Source organism: Anopheles funestus, chromosome 3RL, assembly GCF_943734845.2.
Source record: "Anopheles funestus chromosome 3RL, idAnoFuneDA-416_04, whole genome shotgun sequence".
NCBI lineage: Eukaryota > Metazoa > Arthropoda > Insecta > Diptera > Culicidae > Anopheles > Anopheles funestus.
This window is the reverse complement of record NC_064599.1, coordinates 5,911,285-5,923,750: the sequence shown is the minus strand read 5'-3', so window position 1 is coordinate 5,923,750 and position 12,466 is coordinate 5,911,285. Positions and strand designations below refer to the sequence as shown.

Here is a 12,466-nt window from a genome sequence, read left to right as displayed (position 1 = left end):
CAGGGATAGAGTTGGAGGATTGCTTCTGAATGCAAATAAAAAAAAACTCTTTCACAAATTCCATACCAAAAAAAGGAACCCTATTAAATGCCCCGAATGATTGTCCGCCGGGAATTAGAAGCGAACATTTGCATCGAAAACGTAACAGTGCGTCCCTGTCCCGGCGAACCGATCATGCTGAGTGATGATGTTGAAGGTGTGCCTTTCTGCGTTTGTCGCTCGCACAAAAAAGGGCCAAAAATGGAGGTAAAACAAAATAAAGCAAGCACACACAAACGGTGAAACAATCAAAAATTCCCCCCTTAAAAACAGCATCTCGCGCACGGGCAAGCAAAACTGATCATTCCGAACAGACGGGCAAACAAATTAAATGATTATCGCTTTATTTTCGACACATATTCTGCCTCCCGAAAGCGAAGAAGCGGCCTCCCATCAACCTTTTCGGAGTTCCCATTTTCTTTATGCTGGCGTCCCCCCCGAAACAAAAAAAGAACGGACAGAAGCCGTTTTTTACGAGCTTTATCATCAGCATGGGCAGTATGCTCGAACTGGGGTCCCTTACGGTAGCCAAGGGGAACGCGCCTTTTGGACAAGTCGCAATGCCCCATTAGTCGAATCGACTTTCCCGCGTGAGCACTTTGTTTGCGTATTTTATCATGCGTATGACTCCACCCAGGGGCAGCGCAAGTATCGCCGCTGAGACACGGAGTAAAAAAGTAAAACAAATGTAACACGTTTTGTAGTATAAGCGAGCGACACCGGTGGACACCGACTGGACGGTAGAATTGATTTCTTCCGACTCAGATTTTTCGTTTTTTATTCGGTTTTGTAATATCATTTCTTATCCTGCGGCTGCTTTTGCACCATCTTTTCCCGTCTTCGCGCGCCGGCGTCCGCGTACATTGCATAGATGCAGGCGGTAAAAGCAAACGGTTGCAGCGCTGAAAAGAAATCACAACCGCTTTCATAATATTTTAGCAACTTTATTACACGCAGACAGCTTTATGTCGTTCCGCGTCGGGGCTGCTGTCGACCGTGGTTTGTGCACAAAGTTTTGCACCATCAGTTTGTGGACAAAACGATCCAGAGACCTGGGAATGATTGAGACTTTTGGCGACAATCACCTGCATCGAGCGAGCTGCATTTACAGGTTGTTAAATTAAATCCGATGGATATACATTCTTGGGGTCATTAGTTTATTGAAATTTATGTCTCACCTCGATACACCTTTAGAGGGGAACAAATGTAAGGTGAAAATGGAGGCAAAGGCGTTACACAGGAATGACAATGGAGATTCTCTTATTTTTCGAGAGATTTCGTTCTGAACACGTTCTGTATGAACCTTGAACGATTTTAATTTCCCATTCCTTTACCTTGTAATGACCTTGGAAAGCGAACGGATTCCGTGGTTTGGGTGAACAAGGAAGAGATTTCAATTCGATTGAATAAACAAACCCAAATACGCAGCCAAGAGCACATACAGCTGTGGTCCGATCCATGCGATGAAGGACATCGCATGTGTGCCCTCTCCTCCCGGAAGTACCGCCCATGCCAAGAAACGGGGTGGGATCATCGGCACTAATCGAAATATTAATTTTCAACCCTCTCGCATCATATCGACAAAACCAAGACCGATTCGATTTCCGTCTACAAAGCTTGAGGCCGACCGGTCACTGTACAGGCTTCGGACCAGCATCAGCGTTACATTGCCCGATGGCGTAACGATGGTGGCCCGGGAGTGAAAAGTCTTCCGTCTGTATGAGCCGGATGACATCACCGAACCCGGCCGAAGCTTTCCCATGACGCATCGACCGAGTGGAGGGCGCAAAAAGAAATTAGTGTGCCACATCCTACGCTCAAAAACACTCACTCACAACCGAGCGAAGAAACAGTCATGTCACCCTAGGTTTGCTGCGTAAGCCCACGCGCCGTAAGACGAAACCTCCTATTGCCGCCGGTCGCTTGGATGCTGATTCCACAATGTCCACCGTTTCGATCCGATCGGTCATCGGTGTTCCGTTCGACGCTATCGATCGACTTCGCGCGTCGATCGACCAACGCAACCCGTTCGGGTGACACTTTTACACTTCTTTCCGGCACTTGCGCGGAACGTGGAGGTTTTCGCGTCTTTTTTTGTTTGTCTGTTGCGCACGGATCGCACATGTCAAATGTGCGCTGATTTATTCGCGTGTGTCTCCGCGGGCTGTACGTTTTCTATCATTGTTGCTACTGCGTTGGCATCGACGGAAGGTTCGTTGGACCGTGATGGTTAATAGTTTGCGAGACCCAACGCGTGTAGACACAATAGTTTGGATGGGGAGGCCACCAGAGCTCGATTAATCATTCGGAAATTTATTCCCCACCGGAAAGCGAAAAGATTTTTCTTTCTATTTTTTTCCTAAATCTCGTCCAGTTTTGAAATGCAGAAGCCAACTATCAATAAAAGATCGATTGTTTCCTTCGGCAAACCATAATAGTGCCGAGCGTTTAGAGACAACTCGTTAAGCGTTATAAATTGTTTCAAATATTGTGAAAGCCACATTAGCGTGCAGGTTAAGTATGAATCCGCATCGCGAACTATATCATCCACATACAGGTCACTCGTCACAAACATTAGATCTTATTAGGCTGTCGCGTACCCGCGGCCCAATCGGGTGGGAGATAGACCTGCAAAGATTAGACAACGGCCTTCTACTTTGTTTCCTACTGCTGAAGCAACCGACTACAGAGCGCTGTTGCAGAAATGTCAGCAGCCAGCTGGTCGGTCACTTTTCAGCCACGACTTTGTTCGAAATCCCGAGTGATTAGCGAACGCGAACCCACTGCCAGGGAGAAGACTAATTGTCTTTTGGCACGATCTTGACGTACACCGGAGCAGAAAGTTGACGTACGGTCCAATGGTGGCGGCACATGGCTGTTTGCCGTTTCGTTCCGTCCGCACGGCGGTAATTAATCTTTTCGCTCCGAGCGTTTGTATCATGGGGCCGATAGCATCGAATGATCTAATTCCGATGCCATTTCCAAAACCGAACGACATGCACGGGCTTAGCGACAATCCGCACGGACCGGGGCAAGGTAAAATGAAATGCGCGTATGAATTTTTCGATCATTTCGCTGTCCAATGTTTGCCGTCCATCGACAGGCGCTGATTCCCTGGCCTTTGTTTCCTTATTATTCGCTTCACCCTCGCTGTGGAGGCGTGATCGATCGGGCTTGAATTTGTTTTTGTTTGCTTAGAGTTGGAAACTTTTCCTATGCCCTTAGCGAGTGTTTTTACCCAATCTTAAATTCCAGCTAACAAAGCGGGGGAAACACATGTTTTGTGCGGGCAGTTTATATTTGCGCGTACGCATACACGCCCGAAAGATTTATTTCGCGTCGTTCGAACGCACCCGACCCGGTTGACGAATGCAACACGAAAAGCTAATCAAGGGATCAAACCATTTTCGGTGCCGAGTTGAAATGACATGAACATGGAAAGCTTAGAACAAACGGCCGGATAGTGGGTGTCCTAATGGTTGACGGCCGTACGATGGATTGGCGTTTGGAAGTTCTTAGCTATGCTACGATCGCGGTTCCACAATGTCTGATTTAGAACAAATACTACGCTCACGAATCGGTGACAATGGGGGATTTCAGATGACAGAATTCAATTAGAACTGTGTTGGTTTGAAGATCCTACGCAATTGAGGCAACTAACTTGAGGAATCATATGCGTGATGATGGAATGTCTGAAGAATGTAGGGTCTTGCGAAATAGGAAATTCTTATCCAAATTGAGTAATGTTTCGGAAATGATGATATACAAATAAAATGAATTGACTTATTTGTGGAACAAAGTCCATACACGGATGATTCATCCATTCGCACGTAATACAAGTGCCGGCATGAAGTGACTCATGTCCCATGTACACAAGGAGAAACTTCACAGAGTTGAATTTGATGCATTGCATCCTCGGAACTCTCGGGTTTTATCGATTTGCATTTAATTTGAAATATGTTCTGTGAAACCAATCGAAATAGCAACAAGTGAATATCACTTTCTGTGAACCGTTCTCTTATTACTGGTTGGCCCGATTTCCGATACCTCACCCATCATCCTCGATGGACTTCGATTTCCAGAAAACCGGAAATAATATCTACAACCCAAAGAATGGGCGGCTCAGGGCTTTTAATAGCTCTGCTGATGTTCATATCTTGTCAAGACGCAAGTCCATCGAGTGCAGCTCACGATCCTCAAAACGATCCACTGACCGATGCGGCTGCCAATATTTCTGCGGTAGCGATTTTAATTAGCTTCTGCATCGACACTCAATTCCGTACCGGACCGGAAAACGGCACCGCTTTGGAAAGATTCGCACAACGGCGCGGAAACGAACGGCAGTGCAGGATCGAATAAATCCGCATCGGAAAGCTTGGACGAAGAACGCTCACCGTACGGCATATACCATCCAACAGTATGCAGCCAAATCGTCGTCCATAAATATTGCAATGAAATAATGTTATTATTTTTACTTCTATGATTTATCATTTCCATTACCCGTTCGCACGGCACAAGATATTGTGCCACGGGATGGGGAGGAAGGGAATGGCGACGATGATAATAATAATAAAAAAACACGCCAAGAATTACCAGCGAAAAATATGTACTTCCAGCGCCATTTTCAAAAGGGCCACCAAGGGAACGCTTGCCATCGAGTCACAGGAAATGAGATTATTTTAATTTATGTACACTTAATGGTGAATGTGTTTTGAGTTTTTTTTGTAGTTGTTACTGTACGATACGGCAAGTAGCATCGCGTTGACGATACCGGCGAGACGGCCTTCGTACGCAGTGCGCTTTTTGTGTATCATCGTCCTGGTTCATATACTGCACATACGATCCATCGTGCCGACCTCTTTTTTCGATGAAAAATGCATTTTTTGGACCTTTTCTTGTGTTGCGACCTGAAGCGTTGAGCCGACAATGAGCTAAACAAAGTTAGCGAGCCCGTGGGAATTGCGTACGGCGCACAACGAATGAGTTGAGTTTGACAAACGGATAGAAAACTTACCTTGGCAGAGCTCTCGAGAGGATTCCAGTACACGGCAATTGCGTTGTGCGATACTTCCTCGATGCAACCGGCCAAACCGACGGAGTTTTTAGTATCTGCAAAGAAGGAATGAAGCGATCTATAAGAGAAGTTCTAGAAGAAAAATGAATTGATAAAGAGACTATACTATGTTCTAACTGTTGGAACAAAAGATATCCCTGTGCTAGACAAAGACCTCCAGATAGGTTCGTCCAGAAATACATAGTTTAATTATCAACTGTTGAATCTATCCAGCGAGGCGCATAGAGTTTCATCGTTACCATGTCACAACCGTTACCTTCAACCCTCAAATCACGAAGATGAACGCATTTCCTATCTGACACTTAACACGAGTCATTGACCACTTCTTAGCCTCATGCTGGAAGGGACGTACCTCCACAAAACGGATAATCGATTGCAATTATCGCAATAAAGAACAACCAAACAACCCAGGATCTTATCTCCATTGCGGTTTGATTTGCAAAAAAATTTGATCTGATCCTACAAAAGCCAAAGTAAACTAATTGAGCTACACTACGGGCTACGACACTGCATGACAAAACATGACAGTTCACTAGCTGTCAACGGCAATTGACAGACGCAACATTGTCGCACACAACACGATCCGTGTTGGGCAGGATATGACGGGACCGGGTGTCGTAACCGCAGCTGCGATTAAATGAACCGATAATAATTGCACAGCCGGTGGCACAGACGACACAGCAGTAGAAAATAAAACAAATCAAACCACCGGTAGGATATGGCCGCACAGGCCAATAGGTTCCTTCACATTGCAGCCAACGGAGCGTAAGACGAGCAGGAAGGCTAATGTTGATTGTCCAACGAGTGAACAACCGTTTGCAGCAAATTACAATCGATAAAATTACGTTTAATTGTTACGACACCGAGGGACGTGTTCGAATGATGGTGAATCGTTACCACGCCAAAGTAGTTTGATGCCCTACTGGTGCATAATGTGCATAACGCTCACCGATCATCACCATCATCGCCCGTCTGGGACGGGATCAGTTTCTGTGCAGCACCGGTGAAGGTCCGAGGGACGCTCGGGATGTAGAAGGGATGTTAATTCTAATGGATCATACAATCCGCTGCGTGCGCTATTGGTCTGCAAAATTTTCAACCCCAAACCAGCAGGAATGCTGTCGATTGCAATTAGCAATTGGAGTTGTTCTCCAGGCACTAACGTGGTACGGATCGCATCCCGTACCGATCGACGCGAGATCAAGATTAAATCAAATGTGCTGCACATCCTAAGCGTCCTTTGTGGCTGATGGTGGTACAAAGAAAATTACAACGACCAACGGCAGCAGCAGTAGATCCGTCAGATTGTACATCATTAAACCGCACTCGAAACCGCCTCGATGTAAACCAGTTTCGTCTCTGTTTCCCCCTCGCTCTCGCTCTCTTCCTCTCTCCTGGCAATCACATTCAGCCATACATCAGCGGCCAATAATCGTCAGCAATAAGCAATAAATATAATTAAATAATTGTCCGTTTAGTTGTCGCCGATGAAGCCCTCGGTACATTGGCAACTCCTTTATCCGCCACACACACAAACACCCATCTTCCTTCCCTCCCGGGGTATATGCCTTCTGTACCTGCTTGTTGGCATCTTGGGGAGCTTGTTTTGCATAAAATTATGATTTACTGGAAATTGGTACCCGAGGTTCGAGAGTTCAATGATAATCGATAAATAAAGCACGGTAATTGGATTCCACCCGTGTAAGGTTGAGAAGGGAAGGGGGAAGGGAGTACGGTGCATGAGTTAAGGAAAAGCGGATGGGTTTTCTCCTGCGCTGGAAGGATGCTTAATGTATCTTATGCTTTTTTTTCACTGAACGATTGGGTTTTGGGCGACGATGGGATGGAACCATCTGCCTTAGCCACAGCCATCATCATTTGCCGACGAAGCGCTGAGATACCAATAATTTCTCCCACAGAACGTCGATTAACTACACCCCGTACTTTTTGTTGCAAGGTGCCGTAGATGTGCTGCTGTTGTGCGGATACTTACCGGCATCTAATATTCTCTGCTTTACCGAATGCTGCCGACTGTGCCAGAACTGCCAGGCTTTAATTTCATCTTCCGGGCTTTTCTCCTCGCGGAACAGCAGCATGATGACGCTCTGGAAGGAAATGGAGAGGGAAAGAATGGAGACGTATTAGTTTGCTTTTTTTTCTTTAATGAACGAGAAATACATTGAGCTAATAGTTCACTAGACGGCGCTGGCTGAAGTTCAATGTTAAAGCCGCTGTCACGATTCCACGTGCTGGTATAATGCAAGGAGTTATTTGATCGTGATTGTCGAATTTAGAGCTCTTTCCGACACTAGCAGCAGCACACAAAACTGTTTTTCTCTTCTATATTAATACATCGTTACTAACAGATTAATAAACCTTTAATTGTATCGGAATGAGATTTTTTCTTATGTTTTTAATTATTAAACTTTATTTTTTAATGTATCTATCTTTTCAATTCTTTCTTGTATTGTACAAAAAAGAAAAAAGTATTTTTTGCGTTATTTAATCATTACTTCGTAGAGCCTCGCCAGGTGTGTTCGTCAAAAAAAAAATAAGGAAAATTTTCTTTACACACATGAAGTAAATTTATCATCTTTCTATCATTCATTTTTTTATTTACAAACGTCGCTCTTTACGCGCGATTTATTTCATCGCCCGCGGGAAGCAAACATGTCAGCGGCAAAGATTGATTGAGCACCCGGAACGTTACCAGCGGAAGTGGTGCATAAATTCAAACCGAAATGGAAAAGATGAAAAGGTACTGAAATTACAACAAAAATACCCTTTCTTTCCCGGTCTCAGAATGACGATGGATGACAAATTAAGTTCGCGTGAGTTCGTATGCAACCTTGTGCTGTGTGCCGTATGTGATACCGAGGGAGAAATGGAAGTTCGGTGGCACGAATTCTCATTTCGGCGGGGTAAAGCTTTAATTTAAATATTTGCTCAAAGATTAATCATGGTACTAATTCGTGGATAGGTTCAAGGTTTGCTGCGAAAGTAAAGCCCTCTTGGGAAATCTTGGGAATTGATGCGCTAACCTAAGCAGGATAGAATAGATAACGATCTTCATGTCTCATCGGTACGATACCATTCCCGAGACGGCGCTTTGCAGCTGATCCCGGGGGAGGGGAGAACACAAAAATGTGTTTCGGAAATCTTTACGCACGCCATGAGAAATCGGCATCAAGGTGACGCAAAACATCACTGCACCAGGGTAGCGGATGGGACGATTTAGAAGCCGTCGAGCTAAGCATTGCGATTGGAACGATGAAAATCTTAAAACCGTGCTGGCTGTGATGTACGCGAGCATAGTTTTTTGCGCGTGAAAATATTCCCCACGGGAAGGAAATACTTCTAGCGAGGGTAGCGGAAAATAAAACCCAACCAACGATTGGTGATGATGCATCGGAATGGTGGAGGTGATAAAAAAGGAAGGGTTTTTTCGCATTCCTAAACTGTGGTTGCATAGGAGACGGACTTCAAAGTCCGACCACAAATCTATGCAGGCTCATTTCACGCGACATATCAACACGGAAACTGCTCGCGCGGCACTGGACAGTACGTGGGCATTCCGTTTGTGACGGGGCTGGAAAATTCGAAACAGGGCAGAGAATCACACACGCTCCGAAACACGCTGTGGGCCTTTTCGAGGGCCACGATGGTACGAAGTTCGAGTAGTCCGTGGGATGCAACTCGAGGCACAAACGTTTCTTGCATTTTGCACAAACGGGGAACCCGGGGAACAAAAGGGAAACTCGGCGAAGACGTGAACGACGTCGACGAGAAAATAATTATTATAAATAAGTAAACTGACTAATAGTTAGAAAGATATAGATACATTACAAACAAGGCATTTTTAGATATAAATCTTAATTAAAATTGCACTATGTTTTCTATGCATTTACAGTTACACGCGACGGTCGATGCATTGGGGATGCAGTTTGCTTTTTCTCTCTCCCCCTTTGATTTCGTACTGCTGTTTGCCTCTTTTTTTCTTTTATTTCCCTTATCCGACGGACGGACGCATTGAGTTGGCAAAGCTCTGTGTGCCTTGTGTGTGCATTTTTTTTTATTCATTCGTCCGTTGTGTCCGGTGCATCTTGCAGACATGACGCGTTGGTAGGTATTATATCTTGCTCCTACTATGTCCGCCCAATCCATTACACTGCATCCCTTCTCCTTCCTCCCATCAACCCCAATATCCCCTACCTCCCCTCCTCCCTGCAGGGGTTGCAAAGTGTCTCGCATGTGTCTTCCTGCGCGCTCTGCGGACGTGTGTGTCTTTTTTACAATTTTCCTTACGGATCTTGGGTCCGCTTTCCTATTTTCTATTCGTCCACCCTTTTGCGCTGTCTGTAAACAGCAGAAAGGTAAGGTAAACGATACCGTCTACGCCTGGACAGCTGGACACCATGCCGAGGGGAGACAACAGTGGTGTCAGGGGACCGGGTGAAAAATGTTGCTCGGGTAATATTTTTATGTTTTATTAGCCTAAAAACTTGTCTCCTCGTGCGATGGCGTACGATGTTGGTGGTGCAGCCGATGCGATGGGTAACGTATTGTAGCCAATTAATAACGTACCGAATGGAACGGAACGAAACAAATCAAATCAAACGTATGTACGAACGCGGGAAGGAATGACATGGCCAGCTATTCGAAGGAATTTGCGTTTCTGCAACGGTTGTGTGACCTTTGTATGTTTATATGATTTTTTTTGTACGTTATTGTAGTTGTCAAGTTGAAAGAATTGTAATAGATTTATCATATTTTACATAGAACATAGTAAAAGATTTTGTGAGCAATAATTTAACAAATATTTGATGTCGTAGGTTATTTTCACACCAATTGTTTAAGGCTTATAAGCAAATTTAAAACTATTGAGAGTGATTTTTTTTAATAAATCTGTTTATAATTTTTTAAGTAAAACTACTGTCTTAATCAGCTTAAATTCTTCACAAACACAACCGACAGAAAAAAAACCGTTTTTCCTCAGAAACTGATGCATGCCCGGACACCGAAAAAAATAAACCGGACACTGAAGGAGGCTCGGCAAAAGACGGATAGAAACAAACGACGCATGGTATGGCTCTGGCAGTGTGGCTGGATCATTAGGAAAACCGGAAAAACCTGGCCAGTGATGCGTACCTTACTTTCCGGGACCGGTCAACGAGTTCCATTTTCGTGTCGGTAATTAAAAGCCACTCCTTTACAGGTGGCGTGAATTAAATAAAAATCACAATCAAACGATGCAACGGTTCATCAGTACGGTCTGCTAGGAATTTATGTCACTGCTGCCGTAAACCTAACGATACAACCTTGATTCTTGTTAGCGTTCTTTAGCCGCTTTACCGAGCCTTTGGTTTTAAACCGGGCAAATGTTGAACATTTTTCTGCTACCGGCAGATAAAGGTGAACATTTCGTATGAATCAGTAAGCATAAATAAACAATAGAAGCAACTAACAAAAAAAAAGGGTAGCAAAGTATTCAAATACAACCGTGGCAGTGTAACGTTTTGGGCGCCGGATTTCAAGCCCCGAGATCAGCCACGGAACAATCAAACAAATCAACCCATCATCATCTCCATCGTCGAAAGGATGAAGCATCCTTAGAGAATAAATCTTTGCATACGCACTGTATAAAGGGCGAGTGCAGTGGAAATTTAAATATTTTTATTGTAAAAATGAATAATTACCAGTTGCAAGACGGGGTAAAACGGATACACACGCTGAAGGCAACGACATCAACAAGCCGTTTTGGGCGCTTTACTGTACGGGAAAAGTCGGAAGCACATCGGAGGGCATCGCAAATCAAACGTTCCAAGGAAGTGAATGGTTACAAAGCAAGGAGAAAAAAAAACGTTCTTGAGACAGAATCGAATCGATGCTATCGTCGCCGTGATGGTTGGTTAAACAATTTTCGCACCGAATCCTTCGGTTCTCCCTTTACGGGTAAAATGACACGCGAGTGTGAACGGAAATCCTGAAAAAACTCCCGGTCCGAAGTTCCCTCTTTGCGAGAAAGCACGATGCGCCACATAACGGTAAAGGATAATGATCAGTAACGCTCGTCATCGGTGTATTCCCTTCGCCCGTATGTCTGTATGTGAATGGTTTTTTTCTACACATACTCCCTTTTCTTGCCTTTTTGCATCTCGTCTCGCACACATCTTACAGCACCATCATTATCTTCGACTTTGGCCCAAAAAGGATCCCTCGGGCGGTATCAGCACGAAATAATCGTTCCAACAGTCGCATGGCAAAAAAGTGTTTGCTCATCTTTTTTTCAGTGTGTGAATTGTGTATGAATTTTCCTTATCCTTTTTCGGTAAAGTAGTGGGTAAAGGGTTGCTGGAGTTTTTTGTTGTTTCTTCATACTTCATCCCTTATAGTCATTATAGTGCATCAGAGCATATGCAAATTTTCGGCTGCAACAGAATGCAGTAAAATGACACCCGAGCGCCCCAGGTTCGTTCCGAGCAATTGAAACGAAGGTTAAAGCATACTCCAGTGTGCAAAGGGAAGACGGAGTTTCAGTTTTGTGTTGAACAGTGGCGTCAAGTTACGCCGGCTGAAAGGTGCTATAAATTATGCTATAATGCAATCAAAACCATTAGATCAGGTTTTTTTTTGGCTTTCTCCGTCCGTTGACTACTGTTTTTTAATGCTTACGGCGCTAGTGATCATTTGTCTTAAGATGCTATATGGGAAAATTTTTCATATAACATTGAACACTAATAAAATAACTTTAATTTAAATGTATTAAAATGGCTGACAGTAACACAAATGTTTAATAACACAATTTACCAAGCAAAACATGTAACACAATTTTTCAAAAGCAGAATGATACGATGCTGTAATTGACCATTCACGCAAAAAAAGAAACTGGTGGCGCTTAACCTGTAATTTTCTCGCAGACAACATGGCACGTGACTCGGGATCGGAACTGGTTCGCTTCCGACGAAGCTCGTAGCGGAAGGTCAAGGCAAACTGGACACCTGTTTGCGTGTCTTGTGGAGCACGAAACCAGAACGAGATTTACGTTCCATCCCGATCCCGGTTTTTTGGAACATCACGAGATTTGAATAAAGTGTGGAACAACAACAGTGCCCTCCCCAACAAACAAAAAAGCCGGTTATTTTGGCATGAACCGGTTCTACCAAGGTAGCATCCCAGGCCGAAGGAACGATTCCATTTTTGGAGAATAGAGAGTAAAAATTCTAAAACATGTTCCCTCGTCCTCTTGCAAACAGTTGAATAACACTTTAAGTAGATGGAGAAATGTCAAGAAGCAACAGAAGAAGAAAAAAACCCGACGCAATCGATGATGAATCGATCTCAGGAAACGCAACC

General features: G+C 44.3%; 1 protein-coding gene across 2 annotated transcripts in view; it reads right to left on the bottom strand.

The window, feature by feature from the left end:
- LOC125769160 (protein grainyhead-like) overlaps positions 1-12,466 on the bottom strand; it is a 174,152-nt gene that overhangs the window by 27,755 nt on the left and 133,931 nt on the right. For both annotated transcript variants that reach the window (XM_049437695.1, XM_049437694.1), the window contains exons 10-11: positions 7,107-7,218; positions 5,054-5,148 (exon numbers count right to left, since the gene is read on the bottom strand). In XM_049437695.1, the coding sequence (XP_049293652.1) occupies positions 5,054-5,148; positions 7,107-7,218 (207 nt within the window). The remainder of the gene's footprint in view (positions 1-5,053; positions 5,149-7,106; positions 7,219-12,466) is intronic.